This window comes from Gnatocerus cornutus, chromosome 4, assembly GCF_029298725.1.
Source record: "Gnatocerus cornutus isolate USDA-ARS CGAHR chromosome 4, icGnaCorn1.1, whole genome shotgun sequence".
Lineage (NCBI taxonomy): Eukaryota > Metazoa > Arthropoda > Insecta > Coleoptera > Tenebrionidae > Gnatocerus > Gnatocerus cornutus.
In genome coordinates, this window is record NC_142236.1 from 20,181,177 (window position 1) to 20,206,641 (window position 25,465).

Here is a 25,465-nt window from a genome sequence, read left to right on the forward strand (position 1 = left end):
TCGCATTAGATAGTGCAATCTAATGTGTTGCCCATCTCATCTTGAATATTAACATCCATTCCATTTTCGATCAAAATTTTAGCGCTTTCACAAAAATCTCTTTCGATTGCGAGATGAAGGGCAGTTTTCCCTTTTTTATCTTGAGCGTTGTTGTTGACTCCTTTCGTTATCAATAATTTTAACATTTCTGTGTTCTCGTACCAACTTTGCATTAGATAGTGCACTGACGTGTTGCCCATCTCATCTTGAATAGTAACATCCATTCCATTTTCGATCAAAATTTTAGCGGTTTCACAAAAACCTCTTTCGATTGCGAGATGAAGGGCAGTTTTCCCTTTTTTATCTTGAGCGTTGTTGTTGACTCCTTTCGTTATCAATAATTTTAACACTTCTGTGTTTTCTTTCCGACTTTGCATTAGATAGTGCAATGACGTGTTGCCCATCTCATCTTGAATAGTAACATCCATTCCATTTTCGCTCAAAATTTTAGCGCTTTCACAAAAATCTCTTTCGATTGCGAGATGAAGTGAGTTTTCTTTTCTTTATTTTGAACGTTGACGTTGACTCCTTTCATTATCAATAATTTTAACACTTCTGTGTTTTCTTTCCGACTTTGCATTAGATAGTGCAATGACGTGTTGCCCATCTTATCTTGAATAGTAACATCCATTCCATTTTCGATCAAAATTTTAGCGCTTTCACAAAAATCTCTTTCGATTGCGAGATGAAGTGCAGTTTTCTTTTCTTTATTTTGAACGTTGACGTTGACTCCTTTCATTATCAATAATTTTAACACTTCTGTGTTTTCTTTCCGACTTTGCATTAGATAGTGCAATGACGTGTTGCCCATCTCATCTTGAATAGTAACATCCATTCCATTTTCGCTCAAAATTTTAGCGCTTTCACAAAAATCTCTTTCGATTGCGAGATGAAGTGCAGTTTTCTTTTCTTTATTTTGAACGTTGACGTTGACTCCTTTCATTATCAATAATTTTAACACTTCTGTGTTTTCTTTCCGACTTTGCATTAGATAGTGCAATGACGTGTTGCCCATCTTATCTTGAATAGTAACATCCATTCCATTTTCGATCAAAATTTTAGCGCTTTCACAAAAATCTCTTTCGATTGCGAGATGAAGTGCAGTTTTCTTTTCTTTATTTTGAACGTTGACGTTGACTCCTTTCATTATCAATAATTTTAACACTTCTGTGTTTTCTTTCCGACTTTGCATTAGATAGTGCAATGACGTGTTGCCCATCTCATCTTGAATAGTAACATCCATTCCATTTTCGATCAAAATTTTAGCGCTTTCACAAAAACCTCTTTTGATTGCGAGATGAAGTGCAGTTTTCCCTTCTTCATTTTGAGCGTTGACGTTGACTCCTTTCGTTATCAATAATTTTAACATTTCTGTGTTCTCTTCCTCACTTTCCATTAGATAGTGCAATGACGTGTTGCCCATCTTATCTTGAATAGTAACATCCATTCCATTTTCGACCAAAATTTTAGCGCTTTCACGAAAACCTCTTTTGATTGCGAGATGAAGTGCAGTTTTCCCTTCTTCATTTTGAGCGTTGACGTTGACTCCTTTCGTTATCAATAATTTTAACATTCCTGTGTTCTCTTCCTCACTTTCCATTAGATAGTGCAATGACGTGTTGCCCATCTTATCTTGAATAGTAACATCCATTCCATTTTCGATCAAAATTTTAGCGCTTTCACAAAAATCTCTTTCGATTGCGAGATGAAGTGCAGTTTTCCCTTCTTTATTTTGAGCGTTGACGGTGACTCCTTTCGTTATCAATAATTTTAACATTTCTGTGTTCTCCTCCCAACTTTTCATAAGATAGTGCAATAGCGTGTTGCCCACCTTATTTTTAATAGTGACATCCATTCCATTTTCGATCAAAATTTTAGCGCTTTCACAAAAATCTCTTTTGATTGCGAGATGAAGTGCAGTTTTCCCTTCTTTATTTTGAGCGTTGACGTTGACTCCTTTCGTTATCAATAATTTTAACATTTCTGTGTTCTCTTTCCGACTTTGCATTAGATAGTGCAATGACGTGTTGCCCATCTCATCTTGAATAGTAACATCCATTCCATTTTCGATCAAAATTTTAGCGCTTTCACAAAAATCTCTTTCGATTGCGAGATGAAGTGCAGTTTTCCCTTTTTTATTTTGAGCGTTGACGTTGACTCCTTTCGTTATCAATAATTTTAACATTTCTGTGTTCTCTTTCCGACTTTGCATTAGATAGTGCAATGACGTGTTGCCCATCTCATCTTGACTAGTAATATCCATTCCATTTTCGATCAAAATTTTGGCATTACTAGAACGATTTTTGAGTGCCAGATGAAGTGCAGTTTGACCTTTAGCATTTTGAGCTTTGATATCGACGCCATACTTTTGTACCATTTTCATGACTTCTTCATTAAGATTTTGATTTTTCACCAAATGATGCAGAATTGTGTTTCCACCACTGCACTCTGCTCCCTTTTGTATCAACGTGTCAAACATGTCGTAGTATCCGTAGTAAGAAGCAAAATCTAGAGGATTGTAGTCGCCATTCCCATATTTCATAAACATGTTGTTTATATTTCTGTCATTTATATTGTCTAATATGATTTCAACTGTTTCGATATTTTGTTTTCTTTCTTTGGTGCAATCATCATTTGTGCAACCTTTAATGGCCACATGCAACAAATAGATATTATCAAAAATATTAGATAACGATTCACAAGCCAATCTTGGGATTTCTTGTAACATTTTCTTAAACAAATTGGTGTAACCTAAAGCCGATACATAAATTGCAAAACTTTCAATTTTAAAGCTACGTAAATGAAAGCTTTTGGATATTTCTTTATATGTCAAAATGTCTATCTCAATGGATCTCACTATCGGATATAAACTCCCTCGATAAAGTGAATATTCCAAGCAATCAAACTGAAATAAATTGTCTCGTTGATGCACATCTTTCAATTCTTTAGCCAACACATCAACCATATTCATATAGAGACTTGTTGAACGTTCCACTTTTTCTAGTTCGTAATTGTTTGGCAAATGCGAAAAATTAGAGAAATTGCCGTAAGTGCAAGCTAAATGAAAAGCTAGTCTACCGCCTTCATCTTTGTCGTCACACTTTGTGGGGGCGAGTTTTTCAATTTCGTCTAGATTTTGATAAATAACAGCCAAATGCAGAGGATTATTTTCAGCCATCATCATGTCGAAAATCTTCCTTAAGTTATCGTATCTTGGTGTGAAAAACGAGTTTTTTAAAAGTACGACTTTCTCTCTGTTCTTCCTTAACCAAGTACACGCGAAATATTCGGCAAAAGTTTGATGCTGAAATATTACCACATCTCCAAAGAAAAATTTTCTTCTTCTTAAATATTCAGTTAAGTCGTGTTGAATAACATTTTTAACAATTCCGATTTTATCTCCTTGTTCTTTGATCGTACTTAAAAAATCTTTGGTTTTGGTTACGTCTATTTGTAGAGTCTTAAAATTGTCATAATCCAAACATGATACCAATGCTGGAATTTCGTACTGCTCCAAATCATGTTCAATATTCATCCCGAGTTGACTTTTAAGACTCCTGTCAATACCAAGTTTCTCATGTTTTATTTGGCTTTTGCTCTCGAAAAATAACTTATACATCTTCGTCAATACAAACATGCTTTGTCCTTCAACTTCAAACGCATTCGTGTTATGCAGAAATATTTCACTAAGAATGTGCAGCTGCAATGGAATTCCAAGCAACTGACGACTGTTGTTGACGTCCACACTTTTGAAAACGGCGCTGATGATCTTTTCTATTTGCTCTTTTTTGTATCGTTTCTGCAGTCTTTTTTCTAAATACTGTTCCTGCTGTTCTTCACTTAGTTCTTGAATTTCTAAGGGTTCGACTTTTAAAGTGTGACTCAGTTTATCGCGTAAGTATTCTCGCGATGAGATCCAGATGTTTAGACCTTCCTTGTGCATATGTTGTACGCATTTTAGAACAAGATCGACATGTTTACTGTCGACTTCATCTAAACCATCCAGGAATATGTGAACTTTGTTTTGCTTGATTAAAACTTGTCGAATTTGTTTGGTGAAGACGTCTTCTGACTGACCAAACATCAAAATTTCGTTTGAAATGCGGTCTAACTGATCATCTAATTTGATCTCTTCGTATTTTGCAAAAAGTCGATTGCAGTTAATTAAACTGACATAAAACGCCCATGAATCAGACGGACAATTGTTGTTTAAAACATTCATCATTCTCGATTTGCCCATTCCAGGTGCCGCACAGAATACATTCAATTTGTTGGCAAGATTATAAAAAATGTTTTCTTCCCGCACAATCTTTTTCGTTCGAGGGAAGTGAACACTTCTAGAAACGTGATATTCTGGAAGTTCTTCGTGTTTCTGCCCTATAAGGCAACACTTCTCCTGAGACATTTCAAACAGTTCCTTTGTTTTTATATGTTGAGCCATCTCTTGATCGATGTTGACGAGTTGCTGGAGAGACAGTTCGGATCTTCCTTGGAGCGAAATCATAAAATTCTCCATGATCTGAAGGCAAACATTTTCAGGGATCGATTTTCTAGTCAAGTCCTCTAAACTTTCGAAAATGTCCCATTCCTTAAAATCAGCTTTGGTCACATTTCCAATTAGAAGAATTTTCTTCCCATGCAATTGTGGTTTGAGAAACTTTAACACGGACTGGACAATTTTTTCGTTTTCTTCGTTCACTTCAACCACAAGTGGTGCCTTTTCGAGAAGCCATGACACTCTCGATGGTGTAGACGCATCTTTTTTCGACAAGGCAAACTTTTTCGTGCACTTAGTAAACTCATCATTTTTCTCTACGTGCCATGGAAGTTTAATAAATTTATTTTCAACGATAGTAAGTTCAAAGTGCATGATAGCCTTCTTAAGGTTTTCCGTCTTGTCGTTGGCATTTTCAGACGAAAGTTGTTGGATGTAAGGTGAAAATGCTAGTTCACTTAGTTTTGCAACAAAATCTCGTTTGGTCAAAACGTAATTTTGAGTCCACCATTCGTGTAGAAAGTGACTTAATTCGGCGTACAACTCGCGGATAACAAGACCATTCAATATTTCTTTCAACTTAGTTTCAGCTGTTTTTAAATTAAACTGTTGTGACAAAACATAAAACCGAAATTGTGTGTTCTTCATTTCTAGAACTGTGTTCTCTGATTGTTTTGACGTGTTTATTAAAATATTTTCGTCCTCTAGTTTGCAGGGTCGAACTTCAATTCCGCCTGACAAAGCGCCACTTTCTACATCCACTTTGTTGTTGGTATAAAGAATGAAGACATCTTCTTTATCTTTAACACGAATTTGAGAAATAGAATCCAGGTATTTTTGAGCTTGAAAATCTTTTTTTGTCTCAAAATGTTTCTTTTTCAAAACTTGAACATTGTCTTTATGTTTTAATTGAAGAAGAAATCTACGTTTTTCTTTATTTTTAAAGAAAATTTTCATTTCTAAATCATCAAAATCTCCGCATTCCTCGTTGTTTGAAGTCATCTCAAAGTCTTCGACGTCACTGTTGGTACTTAATTTTAGAGCGTAAAACCCACACATTAGTTTCTCGAACTCCTTCCCGGAATCGATTGTTCCAGTTCGCTTTTTAAACGTTTGAAACTAAAAGAAACACCTAAAGTTGTATTTATTTTGCTCAAATTTTTGGTTTGAAATATTATCAAAATATTACTGCACTAAAACTTACATTTTCTGTAACGGGAGCAGTATTCGTTTTTCCTGGGGCAACGTGCGTCTGCGGTGACTTTCGAATTTTGACAGTTTTGACGATCTAAAAACAAAAAATAGTTATTTAAAAAACAAGTTTCATAAAAAAAGCAATTAATAGTCGAGATGTTTTAACGCTCGGGGTTTAATATACGGTTAAAAACTTTAGAAGTCGTGTTTTATATATCTCTATGGGTCAAACCCAAGTCTACAGTATGTCCCCGGATTGAGTTCACAAGAGGAAAAAAAACGTTATTTTTCATTTTACATAAAAATGACAAAGGAATAATATTTTTTGCTTAATTTAAAATAAATAAATCTTTCATTAAAACTTTAATATTATCAAGCTGTGTTCTTAAAATCGAAAAAAAAACAAAAAATAACGAAGAACTTTTTTATTTTAATTTAGCAAAAAATGTCAAAGGAATGAAATTTGTTCCTTAACTCAAACCAATTTCTACTATTTGATTGACCCATTACCTGTTTTAGCACCTAGTTCAATTCTAACTCGTAATTCCTTCGACTGTTTCGAATTTTCTCAATTATTGTTAAGGATTCAATTGCATTTTTTTCTATTTTTTTAATACTTTCACATTATTAGGTAAATTATACTTTAATATTTAACGCACTATTTGATTTTGTGAAGCCACAGCCTGCTATTATTTGAATACGATTGCAAAATTTAATAAATAAAAACTAGGTGGCCCTCGAAAATCGGTAAATCTCGCTTTTTCGTGGATCTAGCTTTTCCGTGACTTTTCCGTGTTTCATAGTATAACAAATAAGAAATCAAAGGCCACGGAAAAGCGAGGTCGACGAAAAAGCGAGATTTACCGATTTCCGAGGGCCACCTAGTCGAAATAATGAAAAGATGTTTTAAAATCGTATATGGGCGTTTGACGAATTTATTTTCTAGGCTTCGAAATTGGTTTAAGGTCAGAAAACTTAATATAACATGACCATCTCATGTTTCGATCAAATGTTTCTTAAAAACGGGCTTTACATTTCGAACTAATTAAACGGGTTTCATATTTTTTGTACTATTTCTTGTTGTAAATGCTACGAACCACCTACGTACAGTTCCAGAAAACTGTAGCAGACTTTTCATTGAACGCATGATTTTCGCTTGCGAATTAATAAAAATGGGACTGCGTTTCTTGACGGAATGACTACAGCGGCGATGGGCACTTGCATTCGAATGGATGTGATGTGGTCAGTTGTATTTACTATGGGCGTTTATGACAGGAAGAAACCTTTTCCCTAAACGGATTATCTTAAGCTGAGTGCAAGTGACCAGCAGCCGCTTTCATCAAAGTTCAAACATTGCTTGTTTCTATTATAAAGCTTATCGTAAAATAGTCATAAAATACTTTGCCGAAAAAGAAATTCACATTCTTAATTCTTTGTTGTTTTATTGTCGCTTTTTTTTTTAATTTATTAGGCAGGCTTCGAAATTGTTTTATGGCCAAGTGTTTGGACGTATCTGTTTTTTTGCTAAACTGCAATAAAACGAAAAACGACCATCAGGGTGTTCGGTGCATATGTTACCTAAAAACAAAGATTTCGCATTCTTCATTCGTCGAGAATTTATTATTGTTCTCTTCAAGATCACATTTGTTTATTTTACATTCAAAATGAAAATAATTTTAAATCAGAAAAAAGATTTAAGAAGAAGATATGTTTTTTTTGTAATTTCTCCCCATACCAAAATCACACGCTTGCAATAAAATTTCTATCGGTAACTATTTGGAGAAATATCAGAATATGCAAAAAATGTATGAAAAATCGGATTTTCTCAACGAAGAAATAAAGTACCAACGAAAAAATTTACAAAAAAAAATGTGTTTGCACGTTCTATTCTTTGATTATATTTGAAGTAATTAACTCTTCGTCACCCGGACTGGGCGGTCACATTACTCGAGGTCCTCACGAAAAGAGGTAAAAAATAGTTCGAAATAAGGACCTAAAGAACTCATTTAGCACACTCAAAGCAAATACTTGTATCCGAAACATGCGTGAAAAATCGTATTTTCTTGTAAATTGAGAGTACGGTTCCGTAATTAATTTATGTCAGATGTTTTCTTCACAGCTAGGACTGATTTTAATTAATTATATTCGTACGTTTTGGGGTATTCAAGGGTTCTGATTTTTTTTGTTAAACTACTATAAAACGACCATCATGATGTCCGGTCCCATTCTTCAGAGATTTTGCATTCTTCATTTCTTCTAAATGTATTGTTCTCTTCGAATTCATATTTATTTATCAGTTCATGCGTAGCTTTTCCTTATCACCGCTTGAACAGTTGTCGGCTTAATTGGAGTACTCACTACACAATAGTAGTACTAAACTACCGAATAGCAGATTTTGGTAGTGATGACAAACATCGGTAAAGTTTGCCACCCTGTTTGATGGTCATTTTTTCCTGGTGAGAAAGGGTGTGAAGTGATATCGGTACTTGTCGGTCATAAACAGCAAAAACTAACTCATGTGCTGTAATGGTTTACTACTCCTTTTGTGTAATAAATACCCTAATTAAGTCATACACACTTACATTTTTAGTCTCTTGTAATATCTATTTACTGCTTAGAACGATTAAAAGTCGGCCGAGTCGTAAATGGTACTTATGTTTTGGGGTATTTATGATCAACGGTTCGGTTTTTTTTTTGTTACACTACAATAAAACGACCATCAGGACGTCCTGTCGCATTCTTTCGATAAAATCGTGTAAATCTGTTTTTTGATATTTAGTCGGAATTGACACTTTAAAAAAAACCTGTTACATAATATTGAAAGTGTACCAATATTGCGTACTAAACATTAAAAATAAACGCCGAACAGTCTTCATTCCTTGTGAATTTATTATTCTCTTCAAGTTGTTTATAAGTTCATTAATTATACAATGAAGAATATTTTATTTATATCATCAGAACAGAATAAGTTAAGATTTATTTTGTAGACATGTTTTTTGTAACTTCCAAAGTGCGCTTACGCACCTCCTACTCAACCACACCAGTTTACTTGGGAGGGTTGCTATTATTGTAAAGGGGTCGGTTCACAACCGGAGAAAGAAACCAAGAACCTGTATCAGTAGTCCAATAAACGGTAGAAAGAATTTCCGAATCAGCGCATTATTTCAACGCACGACGCTAACTACGTGGCCACGTGCACCAGTCGCGTAGCCCAAACATCACACGCTTGCAATAAAAAATCCATCGGTAACTGTTTCGAGAAATATTCCACTGTGCGAAAAATGAATGAAAAATGATACGCTACGGTTTCGAGAGATAATAAAGTACGACTTTGTTGCAAAAGGTCAAAATTTAGAAAAATAAAATTCATTACAGGTTCGGTTCTTTGATTATGCTTTAAGTAATAAAGTCTTCGTCACCCGGAAGAGACGGTTCAGTTTGTTTACATCCACTTCAGATCCCAAGAAAAGAGGAAAAAAATATTGGTCTTAACACTCGGGCAATATTTGAAGCTCCGCTGTCAAGTTACAGTTACAGCAGGTACCAAATAGTGATTTTATGGCTTACTCACTACACAAAAGCATTAAACCGGTAAATTAGCAGATTCGGTAAAATTCACCAGTCGTTTCTCTGCTGGTCGTTTTTTTTCGAGTGAGGATGGGTGTGGAGCGTGGAGATCTGCCTTGACTTTCGATAAAATCGCGCCAAACTATTTTCTGATAGTCAAAATTTCAAAAAAAGCCCGTCAGGTACTTGCTATCTATGCAAATTTTTTATACAGAATGTCAACAAATGTTTGTTCATCAAATGATGATCTGTGATAAACAATGAATTCGCGCTTGTACGCATACATACCAAGAAGACACCTTGACGGTCAAAGAGATACTCTATTAAAAATAAGCCGAACTCTATTAATAAATCAATCTCCGCTAATGTTTTCTTCGTTTCTCGGACCGATTTAAATAAGTGCCGAAAAAAAAGCAGCTACCGTACTTGTTATGTATACAAAAAATCAGACCCTTTTCTGAAATGGTGAGAGATCTTTATGACACTCTCGACATAATGGTTATGGTTTTGTCCCCGAGACAACCGGCGTACGGCGATATTTAAAAATTGATTTCGTGAAAACCAAACGGCCGAAGAGGACGAAATCCCGCCACTTTGTTATTTTAGAAACTCGTCGGCAAAAGGAGCGAGAATGGTACGGTTCGGTCGTGAAAACTGGCAAATTTTTGACGTTTGGAAAAAATAGTAGCTTTTATCAGACGGCAAAAAAGTGGTACTTTTTGTCGAGCAATTAAAATGTAGTAGCAAGGCGAAGCGTAGCGTATGCAAAATTGCGAACAGCAAAGTCACTTTCCGGAGAAATAACAAATACTACTTTTTGGCCTGTTATTTGATATTGAAAGTGAATCAATACAATTAAAAAAATAAGCCTAATAGTCTATAAACCCATGAAAAAAATTCAGTGCAATCTCCGATTATGTTTTCGTCGTCGCTGGGATCGATTTCAAGTGGCAAAAAAAATCACTACCGTAAATGTAAACCCGCTTCTCAGTCAAGAACCTTGTTTACATCTCAATCCCCCAAGAATTTTTCACTATGTCGACGAACATTTCTCTGTTTCAAAGCATTTTGAAACGTCTAGCACGTCAGCAAAGCCGGACGAACGAAAACGACTTTCAAAAGTCTCTTCTCACGCCAAAACCTAAAGTCCGAAAAGGACGAAACCTACCCTAAACCTTTTTCGGGAAACTGTACTTTTGGAAAAGCTCGATGAAAAGACGGAGAAAAAATCGGTCTAGGAGAAATCTGTTCCCAAAGTATTATCGGTAACCTCGTTTTATTAGAGGCGTTCCGCCTGTACACGTTTTATATATATAGTAATAATGAAAAAATTAATTTTAAGAGTACAAACTAATAAATTTGAAATTTTAATTGCAGATTTATCTGTTTTGAAATAAGCAAAAAATGTTATTCCTTTGTCATTTTTTTGTAAAATGGAAAATAAACTTGTTTTCCCTGTTGTGTTCCCTCAATCCGGGGACATACTGTATCTTTATGTGGTTTTCAGTAGTAGATACAAAAAAAAATCGTTCATCAATAAAAGTCGTTGAAATCGTGCAGTAATGAACGGTCGACGAAAATGGTAATAAACTAGCTTACATTTTTGGCATACTGTGTGTCGTTATGTGAGGCTGAAGTCGACGGCTGCGGTGATGGCTCATTTGGTTGCGTTGCTTGCGTTGTGGTTTCATTTTTGTCCTGCAATATTTATTAAAAATAAGTTATGTTTCTATTTTAAAAATAATAGTTGTAACTGAGACAACACTGTAGAGCCAACTTACTACTTTTTTAGATTTTGGGGTGATCGACTGGTTTTTTAATCGTGGAAGGTTTGACAGTTCTTCAAATTGTTTATTTCGTTCTTTCACTGTGCTAACTTTAACATTGTTGTTCTCCATTATTGCCAACTTAGGATGCTGTAAATAATTATAAAATTACAAAAATAATGTTTATATTTAGGTAAATTTAGTCTTCTAGTTTAAATTTGTTATGTTAAAATCGGAAATTTGTTTTTGAAATTTTGAAATAGCACACTTTAAGGGGATATCCAACAAAATGTAACGTTAAATTCTGCTTCAGAACTTTGCGTAAAGGAAAAATTATATGAAACATTTTAAACATACAAACATCAAATGTAGCATCTCCCTTCAACCCTCATTATTTGTAGACAGCACTCTTTTAGTGAGTAGCCATGGTCAGTCCGCTTAAAAAACTACGAAAATAAAACCAAAAATAAAATAGTAACGAGCGGCAAAGCCGCGAGTTTTATAATGGATGAGTGCCTAAATGGCCTTATGAACAAGGTTTTTATATTATTTTTTCTAATTTATTTTTGTAACAGAGCTATTTTCGTTATTTTCGCTATTTTCACTATTTTCGCTATTTTCACATTCGTTTTCAGTGCTAGAGTATCCATTTCGATACGGAATGTTAGAATAGCTTTGTTTCCATAGCAACTTGGGAATATTTAAAATACAAATTAGGAAATAGTATATTAAAACACCGAGTTTCATAAGGCAATTTTTTAGGCACGAATCCAAGTTTTATAATGGATGAGTGCCTAAATGGCCTTATGAACGAGGTTTTTATATTATTTTTCCTAATTTGTTCTTGTAACAGAGCTATTTTCGCTATTTTCACATTCGTTTTCAGTGCTAGAATATCCATTTCGATACGGAATGTTAGAATAGCTTTGTTTCCATAGCAACTTGGGAATATTTAAGATACAAATTAGGAAAACTACTTTTTAAAACCCCGAGTGGTTTAGATTATTATCATCTGTGTTGAACTGACGGTTTTTATCCACAGACCTCGGTTTTTCTGACCGTTCGTTCTAACCCTCGAAACCGTCGTTCAAAACCGTCGTGCAAGAACGAGGTTTGTGGGGCCCTTTAAACATTAATTTCACCCTTCAGAGAGGGTTGACTGTAAAAAATTACAATTACGTGTATTGTATGTTCCCCTCTCAAATAAAATTGACCTGTCTCAGCTAAAATTGACCTGTCTCAGCTTTCGTTGAAAATCTACGGGTAAGTACTTCAAAACGCCTCTGTTTTGTTTTCGTTGGCCCACCCTGTATAAACATTATACAAATACGGACAGAATTTCGAAAAAAATAGCGGTGAAATCAAATGTTATAATTATGTTCGGTCTGTATCTTATTTATTTCAAGAATGAAAACTGTATGTGTGCCTTGATTAAGTATTCTGCATAGTAAAATTTTTAAGACGATATGCCACTTTTAAGAATTAAAGGCTAGGTCTGAACTTACAGGTAGATTTGGGTTATAATTTTTTCACTTCCAAAGGCTATATAATAACTGTTTATGTAGTCTTACATGGATATTAAAAGAAATTTACATTTTCAACATTATCTTGTGATTTGTACACGGCATCCGCAATACCCAAAATTTATAACTCGAAATCAACTATTTCCGTACCTTAAAAAAATAGCGAAACAAGTATACATAATATACATATACAGTATGTCCCCGGATTGAGTTCACATGAGGAAAAAAAAGTTTATTTTTCATTTTACAAAAAAATGACACAGGAATAACATTTTTTGCTTATTTCAAAACAGGTAAATCTGCAATTAAAATTTCAAAATTATTAGTTTGTACTCTTAAAATTAATTTTTTCATTATTTTTATTTATAAAATTTTGTAATCGTATTCAAATAATAGCAGGCTGTGGATTCACAAAATCAAATAATGCGTTAAAGATTAAAGAAAAATTTTCCTAATAATGTGTAAGTATTAAAAAATTGGAAAAAAATGCAATTGCATCCTTAACAATAATTGAGAAAATTCGAAACAGTCGAAAAAATTACGAATTAGAATTGAACTATGTGCTAAAACAGGTAATGGGTCAATCAAATAGTAGAAATTGGTTTGAGTTAAGAAACAAATTTCATTCCTTTGACATTTTTTGCTAAATTAAAATAAAAAAGTTTTTCGTTATTTTTTGTTTTTTTTTCGATTTCCCGAACACAGCTTGATAATATTAAGGGTTTAATTAAAGATTTATTTATTTTAAATTAAGCAAAAAATATTATTCCTTTGTCATTTTTCTGTAAAATGAAAAATAACGTTTTTTTCCCTCTTGTGAACTCAATCCGGGGACATACTGTATATAAAGTTTTTGAGGTAAAGATAGTGTTCGGCACCTTGTTTAAATCACAAAACACCAACTTTCAAAAAAAGTACTCTAAATTAATTTTAATTTGTCGCGCAGTGTAATTAAGAAAATGTGTTTTGATTTTGATCGCTTAAGTGCATTTGTATTGCGTTGTCTAAATCTACTTTTTAACTTAGGTATACATATTCGTATTTCTTTTTGTTACTTGTCCGTCAAATTATATTATAATCGTTTGAAATGTCACTTTACTTTTGGTGAAAAATGGAACAAGACAGGTTTTGTGCCCCAACATTTTCTTCATTTTCATTTTTGACGTAGTTTTTTGCGTTTATTTCACATATGGTTAACACAAGAGTAAAACTGATCACATCAGTTTGTAGCGCTCCGTTTCCTCTTCATGTACAAAAAAAAAACTAATTTTATAGCTTCATAATTAATAGCGATTTTTGCCCGGGACACTAGTGTTAGCAGACCCTGTATAGAAATATTAAAAAATGATGACCAAGAATCTTTTAAAACTGAAATTAGTTCACATTTTCTTTCAACTTATTTATTTGATTTATGTTCAGAAGTAACAAAATACCTACTTGTTTGGTTATTCTTGATAAAAAATACAATTTTTTACTGAAATGGCAATTGTATTGAGCAAACGAGCGAACGCGAATCCAAACTGGCTCTGTGACGTTACCATAATTTGGACTTCTTTTATTCCCAAACTAGACACTTTAGATTAGGTTCGTCGCGGACTATTTTGTAGAGAATTTTGTAGTCTATAAGAATGTCTTAGGTGTTTTCCTGCATTTCTAGCCATATTTGCTACGCAAGCAAAACAAAGATACCTAGCAACGTTTAAAGTCTTTAGTTAAAAACATGTTTTTCAAAAGAATTTTTATTACGGTTTTTTTTTATTAAAAATTACTAGTCATTAATTTTGGTATTTTCATAATAGTCAATATAATAACATAACAATATCATAACATTTCAATCATTTAAGGGGTGTTGTCGAGCGCGTGGCTATGCGACAATGCTATAATGTAACTCCACTAATAATAGTAATAATAAGTTTGTTTGGCCCAATCATGCAAATAGACATTGATCAATATTAGCCGACTACAGAAGGGAAATATCGATCAAGCAATAGTTTCTTTTTTCGTTTTTTACACTTTTATATTATCAAAATTCAGAAGATTTGTTGGTGCTATTATGTTGTGAAAAGAATAAAGTTTACGGTTTAATCAAAATTTTGTTAAATTTTTTAAAAGTATTCTTTTTGTTTTATATTATCTGATCGATATGCGACCCCTTCTGCTAAACCAACTCACATTTTTGACGGAGTGTGTGTCGTTATTTGCGGCTGAAGTCGACGGCTGCGCTGATGGCTCATTCAGACTTTGTGGGGAAGTCGTTAGTTGTGTTATGGTTTCTTTTGTGTTCTGTTAAATTTTTCAAAATTAGTTATGTTTCTATTATAAAAGTAATAGTTGTAACTAAGACAACACTGCAAGACCAACTTACCACAATTTCAGGTTTTGAGGAGGTGCTCGACTGGTTTTGGGATTTTAAGAACTTAACTTCTTCTTGTAATTGTCTAATTTGCTCTTTCAGTTTGTTAACTTCATCTGTGTTGTTCTCCATAATTGCCAATTTAACAGTGCTAAAAATACAATAAAAATAATGTTAGTAATAGTAGGTAATAGCTATTTACAAATAGCTAAAATTACATTTTTAAGACGTCGCGACGCCAAAACTATCAGTAAGAAAAAACAGATTTTTGTTTCAACTTCTAGAGCTTTGTCAATTATTTAAGCGTGTGCAAATTTTTAAAATTTTATCTTTAAAAATTGAAGACGATTTTGGTGGTGGACGCAAGTGTTGCCGGACCCTGTATAAAAAAAATTGTAAACTGTTGTGAACAACTTTACCCCCGCTTTGAACAGCTTTTGAAATTTTGGAAGAAAAAACTTGTTAAAATTTCTTCAAAGAAATTAAATGGATCAATTCTTGGTGTTGTTGACAAATTATCAAAGTTACAATTTATTCCCCAAACACCAAATTTGACAAAAAATGCTGACGCGCGTTTCGATAGCAATGCTATCATCATCAGAGCGATGATTAAACTGATGATGATAGCATTGCTATCGAAACGCGCGTGAGCATTTTTTGTAAAATTTTGGTGTTTGGGGAATAAATTGTAATTTTGATAAAATTTGTTAAAATTTGCTAATGTATAGATTATTTAGCGACTTTTGTAAGATTTCACGTATATTTTGTGCTGACTGCTTGAATTCCAACCGCTAAATTTGCGTAAAAACTCAGTATAAATATTATTCTGTCAAGTCAATTTTAAAACAATAATTTGTGTCACTTGAAGTGTACGCAAAACTTTTGGAAGTAACACTTGTGATCACCTTTAAAATCGTCTTTAATTTAACAGATAATATTTTGAAAATTTGCACCAACTTCGAACTTTGCACTGCAATTTTAATGAAGGCACGAATTTATTTCAAGTAATAGTTATTTGTGTATCAAGTCAGTAAAATGATTTTTTATTGAACGAATTTGAATTGTGAACCGAGAGAGCATAGCGAGCGAAGTAAGTAACCGACGAATTCAATAAAGACATTTTACTGAAGTGGTGCATACAAAATTTTATCGCCAACTGTAAAAATAATAATTTTAAAAAATTAAGATATTATAACGTGTTGCATTTTATTATGAGAGTTACTTTTACCATGGAATAATTGGACCACATTGACGAAGAAGAATACGCCAGTAAAACGTTTTCACTTTATTTTGTGGTTTCATGTTTTCAAATCTACCCAACTTAATGTCAGCACATCAACAGAAGAAGTCTGGATAAAAGTTTTCTGTGATAATCGTGAGTTAATAATTGGTTGTGCCTATTTTCCTCCTGGCTGCGATATCTTAAAATATTCTAGTCATCTTAACTGTTTGGAAAGAATCTGTGATAAAAATTCTAACTGTGATATTGTTGTGGCGAATCGGGCCCTTATGGCGCCGATTTGGGTTGCGGGCGGTAAGGCCCTCGATGTTGGTAAAAGTTTTTCGCTGCCACCAGCACACCTTTAGGCGTGTGCAACCTTGAGGATGGAGGTCTTCGGACGCGGAGTACGAATTAATACAGAAATTGAATCATCAGCATCAGCAACAGCTGCATCCGTTCTGGATAGACACTAACGCTGCGCTTCTCGCCGGTGATTAAAACATATCTGTTGTTCGAAGAAGGCGAGACGCTCTGATCGCAATATTTGCGATAATGGGTTTATCACATTACACATTTATTTGTCCCCAAGTTAATCGTCATACAATGGAGTAATTGAAAATTAAAAACTGTTGCTTGCTTGTCATATTTCATACGAAACATCTGATTAATGGTCATCTCTATCATTTCAACTGTGGCACAAATTATAGTAAATGCCCACTACTTATTGACGTTGTAATGATCTGTAACCCAATTCCGCCAAAATTCAAATGAACCGCCAAACTCGAGAACCGCGAACTTTAAAATAAATAAAATGGCCGAAAGTCGTGATCGTCTGAAACGGCTAGGACCTACGTTGTGTTGTGAAGGCGGATGTTCATTGGATACAAAGCAGTGCATCGTCTTTTGGGAAGAGCGTACCAACACAAGGAAATAAAAATACACCAGACCAAATGAGGTTTAACTTGTTTTATTCAGACTTTAGAAGTTTGAATGGTTTTGATTGAAATTTTACAGTTACGTGTTCATTCTTAACATTTCAAGACATACAAGCAGTTGAACAGATGATTTGATCATGTTACAAAATTCTTAATAATTTTTAATGTCAAAGGAAAGGTCACTTTACAAAGAAACATTTCGGTACAGAAAATGCAATAAACAAATTAACGGAAAGTGAATTACATCAAAAGAACTACAAAAATCTCCCATTCTCTCTGTTGTGAGTGTGATCAAACTACAAAAATTATTGAAAACAAAATAACAATGAAAAACAACACACAATTTACCAAGTAGACATGTACCAACAATTTATCAATGCACATTAATAAAAGATGATTATTTTCAAAGGCGACACACAGAAACAGGACGAGATTAGATTTTCGGAAGACCCGAAAACAATCTTTCCTATTCCGCAAGCATAGTACAGGCGGTGTCTTATCGAGAGTACTAACAAATTATGGCCAGATTAAGAGTAACCAACATCTCACCCGCGGAAGACCCGCTAGTTAGGTGAACCCTGACTACCCCGCGAGTCCCACGTAACAAGCTTCCAGCACTGGAGGGTTTTCGAAAGTCAAAAATCAAAGTTTAATTTTGAATTGATCACACTCTAAAAAAAAAACATACTAGCATTAACGCGAGAGGCTGTTTGTTATGTTGAGTCTTTTGTGACGAAGAAAATCTAGAAAGGAGAATTGGGTTCGGACAAGTACACAGCAGCCATGGTATAATGAAATCTAAGGTATGATATTGCGCATCTACGGAGTGGGGAGTGACGTCACTCGGAGAGTAGACTGAGTTGTTAGGTCACATGTAAGGCACGAATTTGTCTTATTGGAATCTGTATTTATCCTGTTTCCAGCTTTTAACGTTTTTCAAATTTTCTGCATTATATCTTTAAGTTAATTTGTTAATAAAATAACATTAATAAATTAATACTAAAATGCGTTGTTCTATATTTAGTTGCAATAGTGGCAGTGTGACGAGATAATTGTGGGTGATTTCGTGTTGTCGGTCTGATTCTTTTAATGTACAAAATGCCAGAATATGTCCAAAACATTTCTGTGCAGAGGACTATGAAAAAAAACTTAAAATACGAACTGTTAAATTATTTACCAAAGGGAAGAAAATTAAAAGACGAAGCTGTTCTTTATTTACAGCACAGGGAAGAAAGAGCGTGCAAAAAAGATCAAGCCAAATTTGTGAAAAACATAATTGAAGCGGAGTACGTCGGTAACTCATCGCTAATAATTTTCTTACATTACTTTAATTTCTTTTCATTTATGCAAAATATGAGGCCCTTATTTGTCGTAATTAATCAAACAATTCTTCTATGGTTGTATTCTTTATTGTTTTTTCTGTTTACTTTAATCAAATTTTTATAGGGAACTTAAGATCGACCATAACACGACCGTAACGTTTGTTAACAATGTGCCTTTAACTTCAAAATTAACACTTTTACTTAATAAGGAAAATCTTTTTTTTTTAGAAATCATTTTTGTGTTTGCATGTTTTGGCGTGTTGTCAAATAATCAGATAAACTTTACTTTTTATTTCGATAGCGTGAACACAGACTTCGAAAATGACTTGACAGCAAACGTAGATTTACTTAAAAGCGAAAATGACAAACTTAAGAAAATATTTTAGAATTAAAAAACTAAATTCAGTTTTAAAAGAAAGAAGAGATAAGATAAAAAGGAAAAAGACATTTGTGAAAATTATTAATTAATTTTGAATTAAGTTTGTTTTGTAGCTTCTGATTCATTTTTTCTCTGACTTGATAAAACTTTTTTCAAATTTAATTTATTGATTTTTTATAATCTTTGAAATGAGGGTAAAGAAGTACAGCATGGCTTACCAATTTCTGCAGATTAAAAGGAGTATGACATGTTATGTTGACAATTTTAATTTGAAAATTTTTTCGCATTATGCTTTCGAGGAGATGCAAAAAATACCATAATTAATCCAAAACCAAAATATTTTTTTTCTACATACTGAAAAAAATCACACCCCTGATTAGTTCTTTTGAATGATTTTGATTCTGACGAATGCTTAATAAAGTATTACATACCTCATTTCAACAAAATATTCACAAGCGACAATTACTTGTTTAAACTGCCTTTATTCAGCCTTACAATGAAAAACGAATTTTGAATTGTTCTTTAATTAAATCGATGTTGCGTTAAACATTGTTTTTAATAATATTATTTAATCACACGAATATAACGCTTTTATTCCTGCTTTTAAGCACCGTACAATGGCAATTCTTCCAACTGCTACTCTCCGAGTGACGTCACTGCGCGAGCTGGACGCGTTCGGGTTGCCTGAGTATCATATCTTAGAAATCTTTATATCATGCAGAGCAGCTAAGAAAACAAGGGACATACATAAAATACATAAACATATAAATTTTCAGTTTCAGTTTCAATAAAATACAATGGCAGAGAAAGTCGTGGACTTTAGGAAAAATGTACTCGTTTTTGCTCACGAATGACACAGAGCGATTCAAAAAGACATTCCCAGTTAATTTGATGTATTTCACAATTTCTTTAAAATCCTATTCTATTTTTAATTCTTCGAACTCAACAGTATAATAAATTCCTTGAACAGAATCGAATAAAATTCAAGTTCCCAACACCATCGAGTTTCCACGAATCTAAACGTGTCTTATCGGACGGCGGGCGAACACTGATTGCATCCAGACGCTTACGTCACCGGAAAAACGCGTTACTTTAGAATTGTACAGAAAATAGCTACGTTACATGATTCCGGAGTGACTTCCTTATTAAGACAACAAATGACAAAAATTATTACATACCAAAAGGTGACAACACACAAGCGCTTCTACAAGGGGCCCTAAAATAACACTACACTCCCGTTAAAATTAATGGCACAGCACCTTGGTAGTCCCGAAGTCGTACCCAGAATGACTCGCCTCGGGCGTCTCACGCCTCCACCGCTGTGGCGGCGGTGAACTCCCAAGTCCACCAACTTCTTAACGCAAAAATTCCTGCGGTCGTTGTGGCGCGAAGAGTTTGAAATTTAAATTTGAAGTGGGACACTACAAGACAAATTAATCAAATTCCTCTTTCGTCACCTTTGTTTTCTTCCACGAAAAATTGGAAAACACTTTTAATTATCTCCTTCGCGTCGTTGCTTAGAAATTTGTGGCGTCTTTTTTCTTGAAAATTTCTTGTAGCATCTTCTTCTACCGACACATGTGCTGCGTTGGCGTTGTCTTCCTCACAGCTAACTGTTTCGACGTCGATGTCACTATTTTCTACTTGATCCTCGACTGGACGCCACATTTTTTTGAATATCACACAAAATCACTTTGCTAATCAGAAGCCAGTTGATATTCTCACGTTTAGAGTAAGACTAACTTAATGTGCAAAAAAAAGTAGGGAATGTTTTCTGTTTTCAAAAACAGAATCTTATTGGTTCCAATATTTGACTAATTACCTAAATCCTGAAAATGTACGGTCCGGGAATTACGCTTGGATTATAGCTAGGTATGACATTTAAGGGAGGGTTTCTAAAAAATTAGTCAGCACTAATTGTAAAGTAAATTAAAAACTTTTCATTATAGTCTAAATGTTTTTTTATGGAAACTTCATCAAAAAGCAACACACATTGCCTCTCTTTTGCACTCATTGATTTTATTTTTAATTTAAATGTTGTCAAAAATTTTGAGCCGAACCCCGGTTTTAAACCGATAATATTTATCCATCTTCGAATTGTTGAAAGCCCAGGCAAAACAAAGTTCAAACTATTTCTCAAAAATTTGTAACAGCTAAGCGATTTAAAAAATATACTTATCGCTAAACGTCAGTAGTGATACAAAGCCGGTTCTAGATCGGAAGTCGTAATCTCGAGCGCCCGTCCGGTGATGTATTGTCATCTACCAATCAGGCGCACAGATGGTGTCGGCGGCTCTTCCGGCGTATTGCTGGTCATCTGCCAATCAGGTGGCGGGTGATTTAAAAATTTGACAGATGGCGGTGGGAATTTGACAGCTGGTGGCGGAAAATTGAAATGTGTAGCCGGTTGGAGGCGCCGCGAGCCGATAAACAGTTCAATTTGCGCGTGCGCGGCTAAACGGCGGGAAATTTAAAAATTTGACAGATGGCGGTGGAAATTTGACAGCTGGCGGCGGGAAATTTGAATTGACAGATGGCTGTAAATTTGACATTTGATCGTTCAAGATGGCGTCTTTAATTGTGACAGCTGGTAGAGGATCAAGATGGCGGTGACGGTTTGGGTGACAATCATAGAGGGCGCTAGAGAGAGAAAAAATTTCAAAAAAATTTGAGTGCGGTTCTCGGAAAAAATTGCAATTTCTCGGAAAAAAATATTATAATTTCTCGGAAAAAACATGTAAAATAGTTCGTTATTTGGGTGTGGTCATTTGGTCTGATTTCCGCGTTTCTCGGAATAACCGCAAACATTGATAACAGACCAAACTAGATGTTTTCAAACAAGACAAAAATTTAAAATAGTTCGCAGGGTATAAGCAAGGTGTTTGAGATTTTCAGTCGCTGCTTGTATTTTTTATGAGACTTTTGGTGGGTCGTATGTACGATTTTCTGTAGCGGGATATTTAAAAATGGTGGAGTGCACGCCATCTATCCATCGTGGTGTGGTAGAAATCTGTATTATCGATTAAAAAATTTTCTGGAAATATGTAAAAAGTGTATGGGCAATGACACTATTATAGCGATCGAGTACCTATACAGGGTCCGGCAACACTTGTGTCCACCCCCAAAATCATCTTTAATTTTAAAGTTACAATTTTGAAAATTTGCATACACTCATAGTTGACAAAGCTCTAGAAACTGACGCAAAAATTTGTTTTTTAACCCGATTTGGTTGGCGTCGCGACGCCTAAGAAGTATCATTTTTAGCGATTTTTGAGTTTTATCGGAAATATTTGCGAATAAAATTTTTTTTTCAACATAACTGTGATACAAATATCTGAGTTTTTATTTTAAATCTAATGCAAATTGTGTTTAAAATTTGCGGAAAAAACGCTGTTTTATCAAGTTAGTTTTCAAAATTATGACGGCGCAGTGGCAAACTACGTTTACACCAAAATTTCACAAGCCACTTCATTCACTCTTATAAAGGTTAATTTTGATTAACACGGGCATGTTGCACTTTATGGACACCAGAAATCCTTAATTAACATCGACAAACCGACAATTTCACAAAGTAAGACTTTTGTTACAATCTAAAGCGAGCCAAAGGATAGATGTCATTTGTGACACAAGATGCTGACAGATGGGTGTAAACGTAGTTCACAACTTTGACGTAATGAAATTGGAAACTAACTTGATAAAACAGCATTTTTTTCTCAAATTTTGAAGACAATTTGCATTGAATCTAAAATAACAACTGAGATATTTTTAACATATTTATATCAAAAAAAAATAAATTAAGGGTCGATATCACAAACACTCACAATTAACTAAAAATTACATTTTTAAGGCGTCGCGACGCCAAAACTATCAGTGGTAAAAAACAAATTTTTGCGACAGTTTCTAGAGCTTTGTCAACTATGAGTGTATGCAAATTTTCAAAATTGTAATTTTAAAATTAAAGACGATTTTGGGGGTGGACACAAGTGTTGCCGGACCCTGTATAATAATAAATTAATGAAAAAAAAAATTCTGCAGGTCGTCTAATGTATGCAGGAATCTGCAAATCGATCAACATTAGTAGATGTCATATTTTTAGCGCAAATTTTGAATTCGATAAGAGGTGTGTGAGTGGGTGGTGCGTGCAAATATAAATCCAATTGAACTTCCGTAATTTACAAGTATTCAAAATGAATACGCAAACAAGAGAAGAAGTCAAATCAATTATTAGAAACCGATGGCCAAATCTTAAATTTGTAAGTTTATGATCTTTATATAATATATTTATGTTTTATTTTAACCTATCTTTATCAGTTTGTCTTGGTGTCTCTTGAAAAACTCCCTGAAGATGCTGAAATTCTCAATATATCAGGGTGTGAACTAGGCAGTGTAGGTTGTATAAACAATACATGGGGCCTACATATTTACCATAAGGTGAGTTCCTTTTTTCATATATTTTCAATTCAAGGAATTTATTTTTGAATATCTTCACAGTATCCTGAGACAATTCGAAGGCGTGGAAGACCACGGAAAAGGAAGCCTTCTTTTCAATTTATTGTAAGATCGATATAAAATTTATAGATGACACTTTTCTCGATGTTGGTGTTGATGGTGATGTTGTTGTTGTTGTTGTTGTTGTTGATGATGATGTTATCATTATTTTTTTGAAGAAAATCGGAAAACGAACAATACGCATCATTCTCAATGTTACTTATTGAAATTTTGATTGCATCTTCACAACAAAATTGATCCATTTTCAGAAACACTCTTCGACACTTTATTCATTCTATACGTAGAAACACTGACTGATTTTTGTCTTAATATGATCTTTCATATAGTTTCCTCTTTCGACAATGCTCTATCTTTTTTTCGCATACGTAATAAGACTGATCCAAAATTTATGATGAAAATAGTGTGACAGCTCATATATTTGAGAGTTGCAACCTTTGAAATAAGATCAAGATTTTTTTGTACCAAAATTTTTATTCAAATACATATTGTATAATATTTATTGTTATCAAAAATGGTAAAAATAATAATCTTTATATGAAAACTGATAGTAAAAAAGAGGGAGAAATGTTATATAAATGATCTTCCATAAATCAAATTAAATCAAATTATTTGTGTGTGTGTTGCTATGAACAATAACAGTAGTGATACTAGCAGTAGTAGCAATAACGGTAGCAGCAGCAGTAATCGTTGTAGTGAAGTGATTAGACAGAAAAAGTTATTACAAGAAATTTTGTATTTTGAAGAAACCAAAATTTATCTACTGGATAAAATTAAATTTCAATTGATTAATTTATCTTCGATTGATTTATTTCAAATTTACAACCAGTTACCAGCAATTTTTAAAGAAGATTCCGATATCAAAAATCATTTACCCTGTTTGGAACATTACTATTGTGACAACGACTACAACGAGAACGTCGATGTAATTGACGGACCACCACCCTCTTTAGAAAATTGCCCCAGGTGTATTGACAACAAACGAAACCATCATCATCATCATCATCATCATCATCAACAACAACATCATAAAACACAATAAGAAGATGATGAATGTATATGTATTATTTGTTGTATTAATTAACAACATTCTACATGTACAACGTACTTCGGATATAATTGAATGTTATATCTCCATTAGTGATAATTTTAACGATACATGGCCTGATAATTGGATGATGATGAAAAATATGGGGCGAGATTTTCAACTTTCAATTTTTCAAAATCGATCTTATTTCGATTCTGATTGGATTAAATTATCAAATTCGTTATTTATTCCACCAACACAATTATCACAGTCAGCGGAAGTACCAATAACTACGTCTTCAATTTCAATAATAAAACCATCAGAACCGTCAATGAATTTTTCATCTGTATGGAATAATGTTGTAAATAATATTTTTAGTGAGTTTGATGAAAAAGTAAAATTAGCAAAATGCAAACATTACAATGATTTCTTGTTAGTTATATCGATTATTGAAATGTCTCTAATCGTACTACTTTCAGGCTTACTTACATTTACATACAATAAATTAAATAGAAATCAAATTGTACAATATGAATTGTAGTAATACATAGGTGCCTACAGCTTCTGTTGTAATGATAAATATGTTTGTACTATGTAATTATATATACATATGTATTTGATTTCAATATAGATATATAAAGACGTAACTACGATTTTTTTCTTAGTTAAACACTTCATCTTTACGAATAAATAATGATGAAGACGACTTTGTTATTAGTTTTGTGGTTATAAAATGTTTGTGGAAAAAATAAGATCTGCTTTATTTGAATTTCAAGAATTCTACAGCTTAAATTCGACTGGAGAGATTGATAACGAAACATTAAAATTTATCGAACGTCCTCGTTGTGGTATACCGGATACCTTATCGGATTTTAATGTAAAGAAAGATAAAATATGGCATCACATGAACCTCACGTGGCGTGCATATATGAGAGATGAAAAAATTAAAAAAATTATTCGTGAAGCATTTCAAATTTGGGAACAAAATACCAATTTTAAGTTTATCGAAGAGAATTTCAGCACATTTCCAAATATTTTTATTACATTCGCCAACGGTGTGCATTCTTATTTCATACATCGAAGACCCTGCTCTAGTAAATTAGATGGAGAAGGAGGAGTTTTAGCACAAGCTGATTA

General features: G+C 33.6%; 1 protein-coding gene across 1 annotated transcript; it reads right to left on the reverse strand.

Moving 5' to 3' along the window:
- Positions 1–5: 5 nt before the first annotated feature.
- LOC148176634 (uncharacterized) lies at positions 6–20,114 on the reverse strand. Its single transcript, XM_088035158.1, has 8 exons — positions 19,974–20,114; positions 14,950–15,088; positions 14,757–14,867; positions 11,077–11,211; positions 10,895–10,993; positions 5,739–5,822; positions 1,321–5,653; positions 6–19 (listed from the first exon to the last, which is right to left on the reverse strand). Exons 2-8 carry the CDS (start codon positions 15,067–15,069, stop codon positions 6–8), a joined length of 4,896 nt encoding a protein of 1,631 aa, XP_087891284.1. The 5' UTR covers positions 15,070–15,088; positions 19,974–20,114.
- Positions 20,115–25,465: the final 5,351 nt, after the last annotated feature.